This window comes from Phocoena phocoena, chromosome 1 (genome assembly GCF_963924675.1).
Source record: "Phocoena phocoena chromosome 1, mPhoPho1.1, whole genome shotgun sequence".
NCBI lineage: Eukaryota > Metazoa > Chordata > Mammalia > Artiodactyla > Phocoenidae > Phocoena > Phocoena phocoena.
The window spans coordinates 96228730-96244968 of record NC_089219.1 but is presented as its reverse complement, the minus strand read 5'-3'; the positions used below and the strand labels follow the sequence as shown (position 1 = coordinate 96244968).

Sequence of the window (16239 nt, the reverse complement as noted above, 5' to 3'; positions counted from 1 at the left end):
TTGATTAATTTTTTCTGGTATCATTTTTATTTTCTAAACTCTTTCTTATTCTCTAATTTTCCTTATATTTTTTAATAGATATTTTTCTTGTTTCCTGGATTCATTATTTCCCCTTATATTTCTTAGGATTTTAATTATATTTTTGTAGTTTTTGTTTCCTTAATTGTCTTCCTTCTTCCAAATTCCTTTCTTGTTTATTTTACTCTTCGTTTTTTTTGGTTTTGTTTTGTTTTGTTTTTGGCTGCATTTCAGGGTTTGCAGGATCGTAGTTCCCTGACCAGGGGTGGAACCTGTGCCCTCACGGTGGAAGCATGGAGTCCTAACCACTGCACCACCAGGGAAAACCCTAGTCTCTGGTTTTTATTTAGGAGGCTTTCTTCAAGCATTTGACTATTGGCAGTGAGGCATTTTTTAAAAAAGCTGATTGGAAGGAAGGGCCACATGTATGGATGCATGTGTTTACTGTTGGCCTCACCAAAAAGTGATTAAATGGAAACATTGTTTTATTGTGGGACTCTGAACTGTCAAGTTTCTGTTAGTCTTTTCTCATGGTCCAGATAATTTTTCTAAAGAGCAATCCAGGTTCCTGCCTGGGTTAGGATTTAAGCATAGCAACCAGGATTCTGGAACTAAGCAGGGAAAAGGTAGTTGACATCTGACTATAAAATTTGTGGACTTTGACTTAATCTCTTTTCTAGAATGACTTCTCATTCCTTCCTTACAACTAACTATGCTTTGTGTTATGGAGTCCAGAGCCTCTTAATAAATGGCTCCAGAGAGTAACTATGACTGGAGTCAGTGGGTGTCATTTGCCAAAATAATAAATATTAGAGATTGAAAGGACAAGTTAGTTTCTGTTTTGATATTCAGAGTAAACTGTACTTGAATTTCTATTCACACAGCTCATCAGAACAGTCGGTCATTAAGCCACCTCTTGGAGATTCTTCAGGGAATCTGTCAAGATCAAGAGGGGAAGAGGTAATACTTAGGGGAAGGAAGGTTCATTATTTTTATATTTACTTGCAAATTTTGTCAAGGAATTCTCAATTTAAAGAAAGAACAACCTTTAGAAATAGTCATTATTGTTAATGCTGGTAGTTACCTCAGGGTAGTTGAGCTTTCACTGAGTGAAGTGAAGGGGTTGCCTGAGAAATCACGTTTTGAGAGTATTCATATTAATTGTCCAGTGGTGATCTTGGCGCATGAGTTAGGGCTGTGTCACTACTCTCTGAATCCTGTGGTTAATTAGTTAAGGTATTATTGTATCTTTACTCCTTTGGGCTTCTCATCAATGCATTTGTTTTTTGCTTTGGAACCCGATATCCTTCCCTAACCAGTATACACCTTCACTCTATCTTATTTTCTCTAGTTCAAATTTTAACCCCATAAACAATTATTTCAGATGCTTATGGGGCCAAACAGGTAACATAAGTGAATAAAGTTGACTATTTTTGTGATAAGTACATAGGAATATTTGTCCCTTGCACAAAGAAATATGCTGGCCTAGTGTTTCTAGTTCTTCTGATTTTCAAGAAAAGCTAGAAAGTTAGATTTTTATGTGAAATCTATTTTTTCAATGGCAACAAATTAAAAAAAATTTAAATACACTGGAGAAGAGCAGGTAAAGTTAATTTTGGCTCTGCCACTTCTGCTGTAAAGCAACCCTTAATAATTATTATTAATGTGCTATTGGCCATTTAATCAATTAGTCATTCCCCTCCATTCTTCTCTTATCTACCCATGCTATTCATTTGGTAAATAGTCACCTTTCTTGTATATGGATTAATGGAAAATGTAGTATTTCTAGTCAAATAAATTGATATGAATAATACAAGAATTTCAATTCAGTTACGTAAGACAGATTGTAACATATTAGGTTTAACTCCTACTCCCCCATGAGGATGTATTGCTGAATACATAAAAGTTTGGGTAGGGAGATGTATAGTCTCTTCATTGATATAATAATCACTATGGATTCTAGAGCTCTCAGCATACAACCAGAGCTGAAGTGATTTGCCTTTGGAACGTATGAATGTCAAGTATCTACGCAAAGAGAATTTGGTTGGGTCTGTGCACCACACCCAGCCTGGAGGGCTCTGTTCCAGGTCCAGGGTCCAGTCCTGGTCAGGGTAGCAGGGTGGTTTCAAATGATACCAATAATAGCAGTCACCAAAGCTTTTATACAGAGCTGTTTCAACTTGCCTTCCTCAGAAGAGGGCTGTGGACAGACAGGTTGACAGTTTAAAATAGAAATGAGGCTGAAATTAAATTTTCTGATTAAAATCATTTTTACAGTTTTAAAAGGGTATTTTACAATTTGAGTTTGAAATATTAAAGTATTCATTGCTGGAGATAATGGCAAACTTTTTTTTTAACCCTAAAATGATTAAATAATAGTGTTTTATATTTCCTACTTTTAGAAACATGAACAGTTTTCTGTTTTTGTAAGAACTATACATATGGGCTATTTTTTTCCTTGACAGTTAAAGAGAACTTAATATGGGAATGCATATTCTTATATATTGTCATAGTAAACGAAGAAAAACTTGAATGTCTGTGATCTATGTGAGCTTAGTTTAGCAATGAGTAGCAAAAATAGAAAAATTGGGCTTAATTTGGATTTGCCATTCAAAAGAATGTATGATTGTAGATTATGAACATTAAAGTGATGAAGTGAATAATACAGTTCACATTAATTTAAAATGAGATAAAGACAAATTCTTTCACATTTGTTTTTTTATAGAATGACTTTCATATTCATTCTTTCCATAGGATGACAAAACAAAAAAGCAGTTTGTTTGTATTAATACCCTAGAAGACACACAAGCTGTTAGAGCAGTGGCTTTTCATCCAGGTGGTGGTCTATATGCTGTTGGTTCAAATTCAAAAACTCTGAGAGTATGTGCCTATCCAGAAGTAATTGATCCAAGGTAAGGATAGATGATTTATTGTGCCATTCTTACTTTAGTTTTTAATTTAGCTATATGGTCCCTTTTTTAAGAATTGCCATTCAGTAATGTTTAATTTTTATTTCTTTTCCTTTTATTAAGCTTTTACATTTTTGTTTTCAATACTTAGGAAATATACATAAGAATCATCGATTAACTTTATAAGTTGTTTTTCATAAAATGTTTTTGATTAGGCCATTGTTCACTCAATAGTCTAGTTTTCTTTATTTACATGGTTTTTGTTAATTTTTTTAAAAATCTGCAAGATCCTTCTAGCTTAATTACATAAAGACAAAGTATTGCTGGTTATAGACTTGGAGAAAATTTAAAATGTCTTATACTAATAACTTCAAAGAAGTATTAGGTTGAACTATATAAAATTGCTGATATTTGACCATTTTGACCTAGGAAGATTCAATTTTCATTCGGTCAATCTAATTTTGATTTTAGTCTCTTGTTTTAACAGATTATGGGATTTGAAAATAAGAGATATATCTTTAAAGGCATATGTCGCAAAAAACCAGGCACATGACCTTATGTATTAGGTGTACAACTAATTCTTTAAAGTTACTGAGAAAGCATATATACCTTAGATATAATCTCACAGAAAACCGAATTTGAACTCTTTTTGTCAATTTATTTGTCAAGGCTTTTACTATCAAAATAAATAGGCATTATAAAGATCAAGAACTATTTGGTAGATTTTGTGGTTAGAGAAATGGCCACAACTGGAATAGTTTTCATACCAGTAGACAAAAACACTCAAATAAAACAAGCTACACATCTTTAAAAATTTTAAAATAAAAACAGTACATGTCATAATATGTTTTGGAAACTTTTTACAACCCTTAGGCTTTTTTATTATAACCCTAGTTTGCAGAACAGAGGGGCGAGATTATTTATTTATTTGCATTTTTTGGTATATCTCTTATCTGAAACTAGAAATTTAGGCTTTTGGACTGCAGTAGCATTTAAAGGTTGGGAAGGGGAATAGGAATCATGTTAGATGATAGTAATATAATTTATTGATGCTCATTGTGTTAGTTAAGTAGGATTATATGAGAGAGAATAGGCAGAATTCCAGATCAGGATGTGGAAAAGAAAAACAATTATGTAGGCAGAGCCAAAGACTTTGTATATTTAAGGTTAATCTGATCTTAAATTGACTTTCCTCTTTTGTATTTCTCATGCTGGCACAGATGTTTCATAGACTCCCTTGAAGAAACTGATTTTTATGAAAATAAATTCATTTATTTAACAAATATATTTTGAGCTCCTTCTATGTGCTAGGCTTTGGGGATAGTTGAGAGTAAAACAAACATGTTCATTGACCTATGGAACTTCTGTCTTAGTGGCGAAGATGGATATTATGGAGATAGGCACACTAATAAATGTAATTATACATTGTGGTAGGTGCTATGAAGAGAAAGTACAAGGTGCTGTAACATAGTAAAATGGGAGATGAGGGAACTGGGGAGTCAGAGTAGGACCTCTTTGAAGAAGAGGTGTTAAAGCTGAGATCTGAGGGTGAGTAGAACCTAGCCATGTGAAGAGAAGGGAGAAGATAGTAATTGGAGGGAACATGAAGTGAGAAAGAGCTTGGCTTTTTAAGGAACCAAAACAAGTTCAGATCGGCTGGTGTATTGTGAGCTGTAGTGTGATGAGGCTACAGAGATAGATGTGAACTAAATCATGCGGTTTTGTATCCATTTTGGATTTTATGGTGAGTGCAGTGGGAAGCTGCTGAAAGTTTTCAGCAGAACAGTATTGTGATGTAAACTCTGGGTCAGATGGCAAGATTAGATGCTAGGAGAAAGGTAGGAGGCTGTAGTCAATGGCTGGTGTGATGGCAGTGGAAAATGGATGGAGGTAAAATCCATTTAAAGAAAGAGTTGGTTGGCCCTGGCAGTGAACTGGATGTGCAGCTGAAAAGAGAATCTTGATCTGATTTATTTTCTCTCTCACTATTAAGCACCTTGTAAGTGTTGAAGATTTATCAATATTATTGTTTTTTAAAAATTTCTTAATTATGAAAATTTTAGGCATACACAGAAGTAGAGATTAGTACACTGAAATGCATTTGTCAAGATTTTTGTCACATTTCTTCATCCTTTTTGTTTACTAAAGTATTTTAAGGTATTTTAATCCTAGGTATGTCATTTCACCCTTTAGGATGAATCTCCAAAAACATGTACATTTTCTTACATAGACTTGATGTTATCATTATACCTATAGTATCTTAATATAGTCTATGTTTTAAAGTACAGATAAGATGCTACTGCTCCACTAAACCAATGTTAGACTCCCATTAAAGGCCAAGCTATCGAGGAGCATGGCGTTTAGGACCTTCCCCAGCTGTGCTTGCTGCTCCTCACCCATCATGTCTGTCCCACTCAGTCTCTGGAATGCCCCAGGCTTCTCCCCGCCAGTCCCCCAGACTTTTTCCCATGCTGCATACTGGGCTGGTCTCCCCACTATATTTTATCTTCACTGAAGCAGTTTTCCTGCCTTCATCTTTTTCTGTAATAATTCTCCCTGTCCTTTAAGGCCTAGTACCTTGTATTGGACTCTAATATTTATACTTGCTTTACTGTATGTGGGTAGTCATGAAACATCTACCCCTACCAGATACTAAACTCAGGACAGAGCTCTTGCCGCTTTTATTTTTTCTCTGTCCTTTTCTCTATCCATTGCCTTCCCCTAGCCCCAGGCAATTGCTCATATTATATGTTTATTGAACTTTTTGAATTAGAAGCATCATCAGCTCTTTTTAAAATTCTTTTGGGAATTTAAAAATATATGAAAATATGTGAAATGAAGACTTAAAAAATATCCTCTTCCCTATGTGGTCTGAAATAAGACTTAAGATTAGTATAATAATGGTTAATAATTTTACTTTTGGATTTTAAATATGCTTTAAATTTATTTCGTCTAAGAGTTTGAAAATTGTTGTTAACATATTGTCTGATACTTTTTTTGCTCCCTCCCTCAAGAACAACCATAATGCAGAACTTCACATTCACTTCACATTCATTAACCTTAGTAAGCAAGAAACTGAAATATCTTTTTGCGATTTTTCTTTCTAGTGCACATGACATCCCTAAGCAGCCAGTGGTGCGTTTTAAAAGGAATAAACATCACAAAGGATCCATTTACTGTGTGGCCTGGAGTCCTTGTGGACAGTTATTAGCGACAGGATCAAATGACAAATACGTCAAAGTGCTGCCCTTCAATGCAGAGACTTGTAATGCAACAGGTAGGGGCCGAGTATGTAAGCAGTAGCTTGCCAGTGTGTTCTTTATGTTTCCCCATGTGTGTCTCTGATATAGCTCTGTACTGTTTTTAGTAAAATCTAAGAATATACCATTAAGAATTCTTTTACATTCTAATTGCTTGTGTTCATGAGGCATTATTCTTTTCTTTTTTGCGGTATGCGGGCCTCTCACCGATGTGGCCTCTCCCATTGTGGAGCACAGGCTCCGGACGCGCTGGCTCAGCGGCCATGGCTCACAGGCCCAGCCGCTCCGCGGCATGTGGGATCCTCCTGCACCGGGGCATGAACCCGTGTCCCCTGCATTGGTAGGCGGACTCTCAACCACTGCGCCACCAGGGAAGCCCGGCGTTATTCTTTTTTAATCAGTTCTTACAAGGTGGCCAGGTGGTGTCTAATCCTCAGAAAAGTATTGTCATCAGAAAAATAACTTTTATATAACTTCCAGAATTGTATTAGTGAATATTTTCCAGACAGTATCTGTTTTTTCTTTATTTTCTTTGGGATAAAAGCCAAGAAGGTAACTCTGCATATAGCTCTGTTTTAGTGATGATGATAACCTAGTCGGTATTTTGATTTCTTGACTTTTTTTACTCAGTAAAGTGAAATTGATTATTATATCAATTCCAAAATGAAAATACAAACCATACCATTCTACCGTTCTACTACTCTTGGTCAGTTTGGAGGCATTTTAGCAATCTCAAATTATCACAGTAAGTTGAGCAGCGTCTTTTTTTAAAATTCTTATTGCTGTTTCAGGACCGGATCTGGAATTTAGTATGCATGATGGGACAATTAGAGACTTGGCATTTATGGAAGGCCCAGAAAGTGGTGGAGCTATTTTGATAAGTGCTGGAGCAGGGGATTGTAACATTTATACAACCGATTGTCAAAGAGGACAGGGCCTCCATGCTCTGAGTGGGCATACCGGTATGTGATATCAATTCTCAGATGCTACTCTTCTTTTTGTTCATCCCACGCTTTTTCCCCCTACGCATTTTCATTAATGGGGGTATATTGCATCAAAAGGGATTTCTTCAGGACAGGAAATTTTTATTGCAAAAATCTAAATTGTGAACTTTGGATAACAACACAGTAATGATAGCTAACATTTTCCTTTACTTATACACATAATTCCTTAATTTAATCCCCACAACAACCTTATAAGGCCAGAAGTTCTATCTCCATCTTATACATGGAAAAGGCAAAACTTGAAAAGGCAGAATGACTTGCTCATTATCTTACTGCCAAACATGGCAGAACAGGTCTGTCCCTTCCAAAGCTGGTGATCTAATCCCACAATCCTGTGCTTCCTCTTTGGAAAATTTGCCCTAATTTCAAATGATAATATTTTTTTCAGTACTAATTATGATGTCCTGAAATATTTGACTCACCAAAAAAGGTTAGGTTTATACAGCATGGTTTTGATGTGCCTTTTACTGAATTTAATTTTTTGAAAATTGCCAGTATATTTGATATATATGGAAAATCCCTGCCACACAGTATATTTGATTAACTAGGTCAGACGTGCTCAACAGTAAGGAGTACTTAGCTTTGAATGTGTTTTAGAAAAATACTGTTCCACAGTAATAACTGATTATATGATCTTTTATAGGGCATATTTTAGCGCTTTACACTTGGAGCGGCTGGATGATTGCGTCTGGTTCCCAAGATAAGACTGTTAGGTTCTGGGATCTCCGTGTACCAAGTTGTGTTCGCGTTGTTGGCACAACATTCCATGGAACTGGTAGGTTTTTTTGGAATTTAAATAAATTCATAGGAGAAAGAAACTTTATAGATTGCACTTACTTCTTCTCCCCTGCAAAACGTGTTGAAAAAAAAAAATAGGAACAATAGAAACTAACTACTTGGCATTTTATTGATTACCTTAAATTCTTACAAAATGCTTTCATCTGTTAGTTTATTTGTAAAAATAATATTCAGCTAAGGAAACCAAGGCCTGAGGAGATTAAGTATCATGCCCTAATTATTCTGTTAGCAGGGTCGTTTTAGAACTCAGACCTTTTAAAAAAACATTTTTTAATTGCATACACATGACAAAAATTGAGCAAAAGGGTGTAAAACATTTTCTTCCCATTCCTGTTTCTTGGTGTCTTTCCCTAAGGGACCAGTTTCTTATTTATTCTTCTAGGAATATTCTGTAAGTATATAAGCAAAAAGTTTGTATATCATAATCTCCCTTCTCCTTTAAACACACATATACACAGACACAAGTGGTAGCATATGACATGTGCCTCGCTTTTTTAATTTAACATGGATTGCTCCGTGTAAACTGAGGCTACTGCTCTTTGTGTTATATCACCTTTTAAAATACTGGTATCTAAAAGTGACAGTATTCTGCCATTGTCTTTATTTTAGAGTCCCTTTTCGGTCTTTGTAGTTTTTTTTTTTTTTTTTTGAGGTACGCGGGCCTCTCACTGTTGTGGCCTCTTCCGTTGCGGAGCACAGGCTCCGGACGCGCAGGTCAGCGGCCATGGGTCACGGGCCCAGCTGCTCCATGGCATGTGGGATCTTCCCGGACCGGGGCACGAACCCGTGTCCCCTGCATCGGCAGGCGGACTCTCAACCACTGTGCCACCAGGGAAGCCCTGCCTTTGTAGTTTTTAATAGCAGTTCTGTGGTACTATTCCAAGTGAAAAGACCTGTCTTATAGTCTTAATTTTTTTGTTTTCTCTGTAATGCTTTATCTATTCTCTCAACTTTCATGGATCTTCTTCTATACTTTGAATCAAACCAGATATGTTCTTCCACTTGTCTGCTCATGGTCAGGTCCTCTCATGTTTGGTCTTAGCTTTACTAGCACATTGCCAGAAAGGTCTTCTTTGCCTTAATTGGGACCTTACCAGTATTTTCTATCTTCGAACTTGTTTATCTCCTTTATACCTCTCATCACTATTTAAAGTTATATATTTGTGTGTTTATTGCTGGTCTCCTTCAGTAGATTTTAAGTTTCACAAAGGCAGCAGTCATATCTGTTTTATTTCTCAGAGTAGATTTAACATCTACCATAGTGCCTGGCCCAAGGGAGTAGTGATCTAATAACTTTGTTGAATAAATGAACCTAGAGTTCTGTTGGCACCATAAACTTTGCACTTGTAAAGCTAAACTCATTATATTTCCCCTGGAAATCTGCTCTTATTCCCATTTTCTCTGTGTTTGATAATGGTTCTCTTATTTCCTTGTGCACATAGATTTGAAATCTGGGGCTCATTTTTCACTTCTTTTTTTGCCCCCATCCAGGCAGTTAATTGACAAGACTGTTGATTCTTTATTCAATTTTTTCCTGAAATCTGTCTACATGTCATCATTCAGGCCCTTATTCTCTCATTATTCTACTATTCTATCTTGTCTTCCAGTGGTTTCCCTTCTATAGTGTGTCCATTTTAATTTGATACACATTTTCACATAGATTAATCTTCCCAGAGCACTCCTTGGACCATGTAAATCTCTTGCTTGGAAACCTGCAGTGATGTTGGGCTGTGTACAGGAGCAAGCTCACACTCTGCAGTTTGGCTTTCAAGATGCTTGATGGTCTGGTCCTAACCTGCTCTTACGTCTCAGCTACAAGCTACCTTTTATGTTAACTTGTGAAAGCAAGAAACTGCAGTCAAACTAAGCTACCTATCCTTAAACGTTTTTATTCCTTTCCTTTAAACATTTTCTCATGTAATTCCTCCTGATAGCCTCTTCTTTTCTCTATCAACAATTCAAGCAAAGATTATTTCTAATTACATATATGTGCAAAGATTATTTCTAATTACATATATGTGTAATGTAAACACATTCTCTCTTATTTATACTGTTTACTATTCTTCAAGATCTAACTTATGTCCCTTTTTTCTGTTAAGTCTTCGCAGGCCACTTTGGTCTAGAGTAGTGCTCTCAACCTTATTTTCATTATTGCTTTCCTTAAGGAGAAAAACAAAATTAAATTTTTTCCTAACAAAAGAAATTAAATACTAAGGAATGAGATTTTGGTTTGGTAGGGCTGAACTTTGAAGGGTTACAAACCGTTGTTAATATTTAGGATTTTTTTGTCCTCTGAGAACCAGTTTGCACCCCCATGGAGGCATTATTCCGTGGCCTAGAGTCAAGGGTCCAACCTGTAGACTCAGAGCTTATTTTTTGTTCAGTTCCTGTTGGCGGTTAATCATGTGTTGCTTAGAGATATTTCCCACACTGTGTCCTAAAACATATTTTGTTATTTAATCTTTTGTTCCCCCAACTAGACTCTGAGCTGGGTATGGGAGAATTTCTGGACACTTACCCAGTAGTGAAAACACTGCATTAGGAAAAGTGGCTCATCTATTGCACTATAGGTAATGCTGCTCCAGGGGGTTCTCCCAAAGGACAAAAAAAAAAGGAGCTTTCTCACTTCTCACAGAATCTTGCTTCATATATCCTCTAAAAAAAGGATGCAAGTATTTATTGGTTGACAGTTTGGCTTTTTCCATAACTGAACAGTATTGATAAGCTACATTAAAGCTTTAGTGTATGGTTCAGTGAACATAAGTAGCTGTTGTAGTTTAGCTATACTGATTTTTGCATATTGAACCTTCCATTCCTCCTGCTATACAGGCAGTGCAGTGGCATCTGTAGCTGTAGATCCCAGTGGCCGTCTCTTAGCCACAGGACAAGAAGATTCCAGCTGCATGTTATATGACATAAGAGGAGGAAGAATGGTACAAAGTTACCACCCTCATTCCAGTGATGTTCGCTCTGTTCGATTCTCTCCTGGAGCTCACTACTTGCTAACAGGATCCTATGATATGAAAATAAAGGTGACAGACCTACAAGGTGATGGAAATTGACCTCTTTCCTTGTTTTTAGTCTTTCCTATTCTATTTGGATTCTTTCTTTTATGTTAATCTAGTGTGATTGACTATACAACATTTTCAACTTCTAGTTTTATAGCTTCTGCTGAGCAAATTACTTGGTAAATGTATTGAGAAGAATTGTAACAAATTATTAAATTGAGTGAATAGTCTTATTGTTAAATAGTTTTTAAAATATTTAAAAGAATCAACATTTTTTTTTTCAACATTTTTTATACTGAGTCATTTTGAGTTCAGTGATGGTAGATGTTAAAATATACATTTATGTATCAATACTCCTGCTGCTACTTTAAAATAACGTAGTGTATAACCTGTATAATTATATCTTCAGTATCTAGTTTTGTTTTTAAACATAGATTAAGCAAATATTTACTGTGTACCAACTAGGGACAGACAGAGAGATGAATAAGACAGGTAACTTTCTTCCTGATGGAGCTTACATTTTAGAGGTCAGTCAAAACCAAACCAGTAGACAGTGTAATTTTAGGTATTGGCAAGTGCTGTTAAACGATTAGCAAGGCAGGAGAGAGTGACAGGGTGGCTAGGGGAAGACTGTGCTGGACAGGCTAGAGCGGGTCTCACCAGGGAGGTGCCATTTGCACAGAGACCTGGTGAGAAGAACAAGCTGTGCCAGGACCCTAGGAACAGACCATAGCACGGTCAAGGTGCTGAGGCAGGAGTGGATTTGGCTTGCTCATGACACTGCAAGAAACCAGTATGGCTGGAACTTAGTGAACCGAGGGAGAGAGAGGCAAGAGAATAAATCAGAGGCAGGGTTTTGTAGGCATTTGAAAAAGCATAATAGGAATCCTTTGGAAGATTTAAAATAGGGAGTGATATGGTCTGTAAATTTAAAAAATAATTTTGAATTATAGGGAGAGTGTGTAAGTATAAATATCTGCGAGGAGGCAATTGGACCATTTCAGGTGGAAGATGATGGTGGCTTGGACTAGGGTTGTGAAGGTGGAGGTAGTAAGAAGTGACTGAATTACGGATGTATTTTAGTTTGTTTCCATTACGTTTGGGGAGTGAGGGAAAAAGGAATCAGTGCTGATTCCTAGGTTTTTGGCATGAGCAAGCAGATGGTACCATTGAGATGAGGAAGACAGGTAGGGAGAGGAACAGGTTTAGGCAAGAAAATCAAGAGTTTGTTTTAAACAAGTTATACTTAAGTTGTCAAGGCAGTCAAGTGAAATGTCAAATAGTTGTTTGTCTACTAGTCGAGCTCAGGTGAGAAGTTAGGGTTGGAGATGAAATGTGCATGAATCTTAAGTATATAAATGGCTGCGGTAGTATGGTACTAGGTGAAATTTCATAGGAGATGAGGTATAAAGGGAACAAGAAATTTGAAGGCTGACTGTTGGGATTCACCAAACTTTAACTCAGGAAGAAGAGGACAAACATCAAAGGAGGCTGAGGTGTAGTGGCACTGAAGTCAGGGGGATATCAAGGGGAGAGAGTTTCAAGGAGAGAGTGGCAGCCATGTCATGTTGCTGTGTATATGTTACCAAATACTGCTCACATAATTAGGTCTTCAGTAATTTAAACTGTTTAAACTTTTCAATGTACTATATTAATGCATTAGGCTTTTATATACTGTAATGTCTTAAAGTAATAGGAAGTCTGTGAAATCTATACATATTTTGTACTGTAAGTCAAATCTCTTTTCTTTAATTTAGGAGACCTCACTAAACAGCTTCCTATCATGGTGGTGGGGGAACACAAGGACAAAGTCATTCAGTGCAGGTGGCACACCCAGGATCTTTCCTTCTTGTCGTCCTCTGCAGACAGAACTGTAACCCTCTGGACATACAGTGGATAGAGTACAGCCAATGTCAGTCTATGCAGTGAGGGCACAGACTTAAGACTACTGAGTTGTGAACATTACAAATTTGAAGAACATGGACTGACCTGGAAGGTGGCTTAGCACAAGGAGGCCCCTTATTACCACGTATCCCTGTGATAGGAGCTGTTGGGTGGTGTTATTCTGCAGTGCTTTCAGTCTTCCATGTGAGCTCGTGCTGCTGTGACCTGCTGTATGTAGTCTTGTTGCCAAAGTCTGCGGAAGAGCTCTTATGTTGTCAGTGTGCACTCTAAGTCAAGGTGGCCGATGTGTTTACAGTTTAGTATTAAATGCATTCCTTGGTCTTCGCCTAAATGACAGTTTTATATACACATTGAAACTGAACTATAAGCATATTATTACATGTAATGCAACCAAGTTCTACACAGATTAAACATAGATATTCAGAAATTACTTTTGCTTTTCTCACAATCCCATGATATTGTATCACTTGTCAGCTAGAGATAAGAATTTTATATGTCTCCCCAGAGTTACATTGTTGTTTTAACTAAGGATCACTATGGAGTTTAAAAATGGGTGGAAAACTGCTTCTTAGTTCATTATGTGGTATAGGCCTTTTCTTTTTTCTTAAACCCAGGGATAGAATTACTCTTTTGTCACATTATTTTGTTTCAGGCTTAAAAGGTAAATGTGTTTGCTTCATAAACTTGTTAATTTCAATTTTTTTGGGTGCAACAAGATACCTCCCTTCTGAACTGTACTGTAGGCAGAGCAGCAGCGTTATGTGATGCAACACTTGATGGTACAGTAAATTTACCGGCTAGCATTTTTCCTTTTCAAAATTAAAAAATTTGCCATAGACTATAGCATGGCTTGAAATGCTATGTCTGCATGATAATTTAAAATGGAAAATTTAAACTTTGCACTCCAAAAGCTTATTTGGATTCTTTTCTTGCACTGTTTTGTGTAATGCAGAATAATGAGTTTATTTCTGTGGTATTGTAGATCCTAACATTTATGTATCTTTATTTTCATATTGTACAGTAATTTTACTTTAACTTATTAAATAGCCTATTTTATTTATTTCAAATGCAGTTGAGTTGATTCTAATTATTGAACTGTCTGTGCACTGTATGTAGCAAGCATTTTTAATCTATTGTATACAAGTGGAAAGGGTATTAGAAGTGTAACTGTGCTATTATTTCAATAAAGACCTCTTGACACCTTAAACTATTCCTGTTCCTGTCTGTGGTTTTCAGTATAGAGTGTTGTTTTTTCCAGTTTACTTGGCAGTAGTGTGGTCCAGTGGATGAACCCCACAATCACAAGTTTCTTTTTAAATTTCTCATAGTAACTTACTTTTCAATCCTTCGCAACTGTCTTACTTTTGTGTGTCTTCTCTTTTATTCACTATCTAGAGGACTATATATACTGAACATATTGTAAAAGTTAATAAAAGCTGGGCAAAATATATAAATTCTAACTTTGACTACAAATACATTGAATTGAGTACTTTAGAAATAAAATATGATTAGCTTTTGGATATTCAGCAGTACAATTTTCTTACCTCTCAGGCATGCAGAAGGGAATTCTGCTAAAATCAGGCCACAGTCTCCTTTAGTTTACTTTCATACTTAGTTTTACACATTTTAGATATTATAGCAGGCCATTAGTGTTAATTTAAAACTAGAAAAAAAGGGCAATTTCTTGATGTAGACCAGATCAACTTCATGGTAAAAAGCGTTCATAAAATTATGTATTCTACCTCCATCACTGTCAAGGAGAAAACTTTAAGATCCTCCCATATGTTGGGTGTTTGTACTTCGCAGTGCATTAGATATAAGCACTAGAAATTATCTTACTTATTTCAGTAACTGTCTGGTTACATATGTCCTTTTTCCTGTGCCTCCACACTGTCTTCTGCATGGAGGTGAATAGATTCTTGGAGGTTCACGTGAAAGAGAAAATAAGAGAACTGAAGTGTCTATAGTCTCTGAATCCTCTATTGGGGGCTCAGGGAAGGAGACTGGGGATGGGAGGGTGGTGTAGAAGTTCCTGACTTCTCCCTGGCAGAAGCTTCAGAGGTCTGATTCAAATTTCACTTTTTAAAAAAAAAATTATTTTTAATTTTTTTGGCCATGCTGCTCAGCTTTCAGGATCTTAGTTCCCTGACCAAGGATTGAACCCAGGCCACAGCAGTGAAAAATGCCAAGTCCTAACCACTAGACAGCTGGGGAATTCCCCAAGTTTCATTTTTTTAAATGTTTAATTATTTTTTTAAAAATTGTGATAAGCCAAAGGACATAACAGTGAAAGGGCAACCCATGAAATCAGAGAAAATACTTGCAAATCATGTCTGATAAAGGATTAATATCCAGAATATATAAAGAACTCCTACAGCTCAACAACCACCAAAAAAAAAAGTCTAAAAAAAAAAAAAAGTCTGATTAAAAAATGGGCAAAGGACTTGAATAGACATTTCTCCAAAGAAGATAGACAAATGGCCAATAAGCACATGAAAAGATACTTAATATCATTAATCATTAGGGAAATGCAGTTGAAAACCACTGCACACCCAATAGGATGGCTGCTATCAAAAGAACTAAGTGTTGGCATGCATGTGGAGAAATTGGAACTCTTGTGCATTGTTGGTGGGAATAAAAAATGGTGCAGCCACTCTGGAAGACAGTATGGTGGTCCCTCAAAAAGCTAAAAATAGAATTACCGTTTGATCCAGCAATCCCACTTCTAGGTATATATGCTCAAAAGAATTGAAATCAGTGTCGCAAAAAGATATTGTACACTGATGTTCATAGCAGCATTACTCACAAGAGCCAAAATGTGCAAGAAACTGGAGTCCAACAGATAAATGGATAAACTGTGGTATACAATACAATGGAATATTATTCAGCCTTTAAAAAGGAAGGAAATTTTGATATACGTTACAACATGGATGATCCTTGAGGATATTATATTAAGTGAAATAAGCCAATCACAAAAAGACAAATATTGTATGATTCCACTTGTATGAGGTACCCTAGAGCAGTCAGAGTTATAGAGATACGAAGTTATAGAGTATCTTTGGTAATTGCAGGTGGCTGGGGCAGGGAGGAAATGATGAACTGTTTAAGGTGTACAGACTTTCAGTTTTGCAGGATGAAAAGATTCATGGAGATGGATGGTGGTGATGGTTGCACAAGTATGAATGTACTTAATGACACATCTGTACACTTAAAAATGGTTAAGATGGTAAATTTTATGTCAGGTGTATTTTTTTAAAAAATATTTATTTATTTTGGTTGCTCTGGGTCTTAGTTGTGGCATGCGGGATCTTTTAGCTATGGCCTGCGGACTTTCTTA

General features: G+C 36.3%; 1 protein-coding gene across 3 annotated transcripts in view; it reads left to right on the top strand.

Annotated features, from left to right (window-relative positions):
* WDR47 (WD repeat domain 47) overlaps nucleotides 1-12897 on the top strand; it is a 38756-nt gene extending 25859 nt beyond the window's left edge. For all 3 annotated transcript variants that reach the window (XM_065882745.1, XM_065882737.1, XM_065882729.1), the window contains 7 exons: nucleotides 903-978; nucleotides 2773-2930; nucleotides 6035-6204; nucleotides 6979-7149; nucleotides 7835-7966; nucleotides 10819-11037; nucleotides 12755-12897. In XM_065882745.1, the coding sequence (XP_065738817.1) occupies nucleotides 903-978; nucleotides 2773-2930; nucleotides 6035-6204; nucleotides 6979-7149; nucleotides 7835-7966; nucleotides 10819-11037; nucleotides 12755-12897 (1069 nt within the window). The remainder of the gene's footprint in view (nucleotides 1-902; nucleotides 979-2772; nucleotides 2931-6034; nucleotides 6205-6978; nucleotides 7150-7834; nucleotides 7967-10818; nucleotides 11038-12754) is intronic.
* Nucleotides 12898-16239: the final 3342 nt, after the last annotated feature.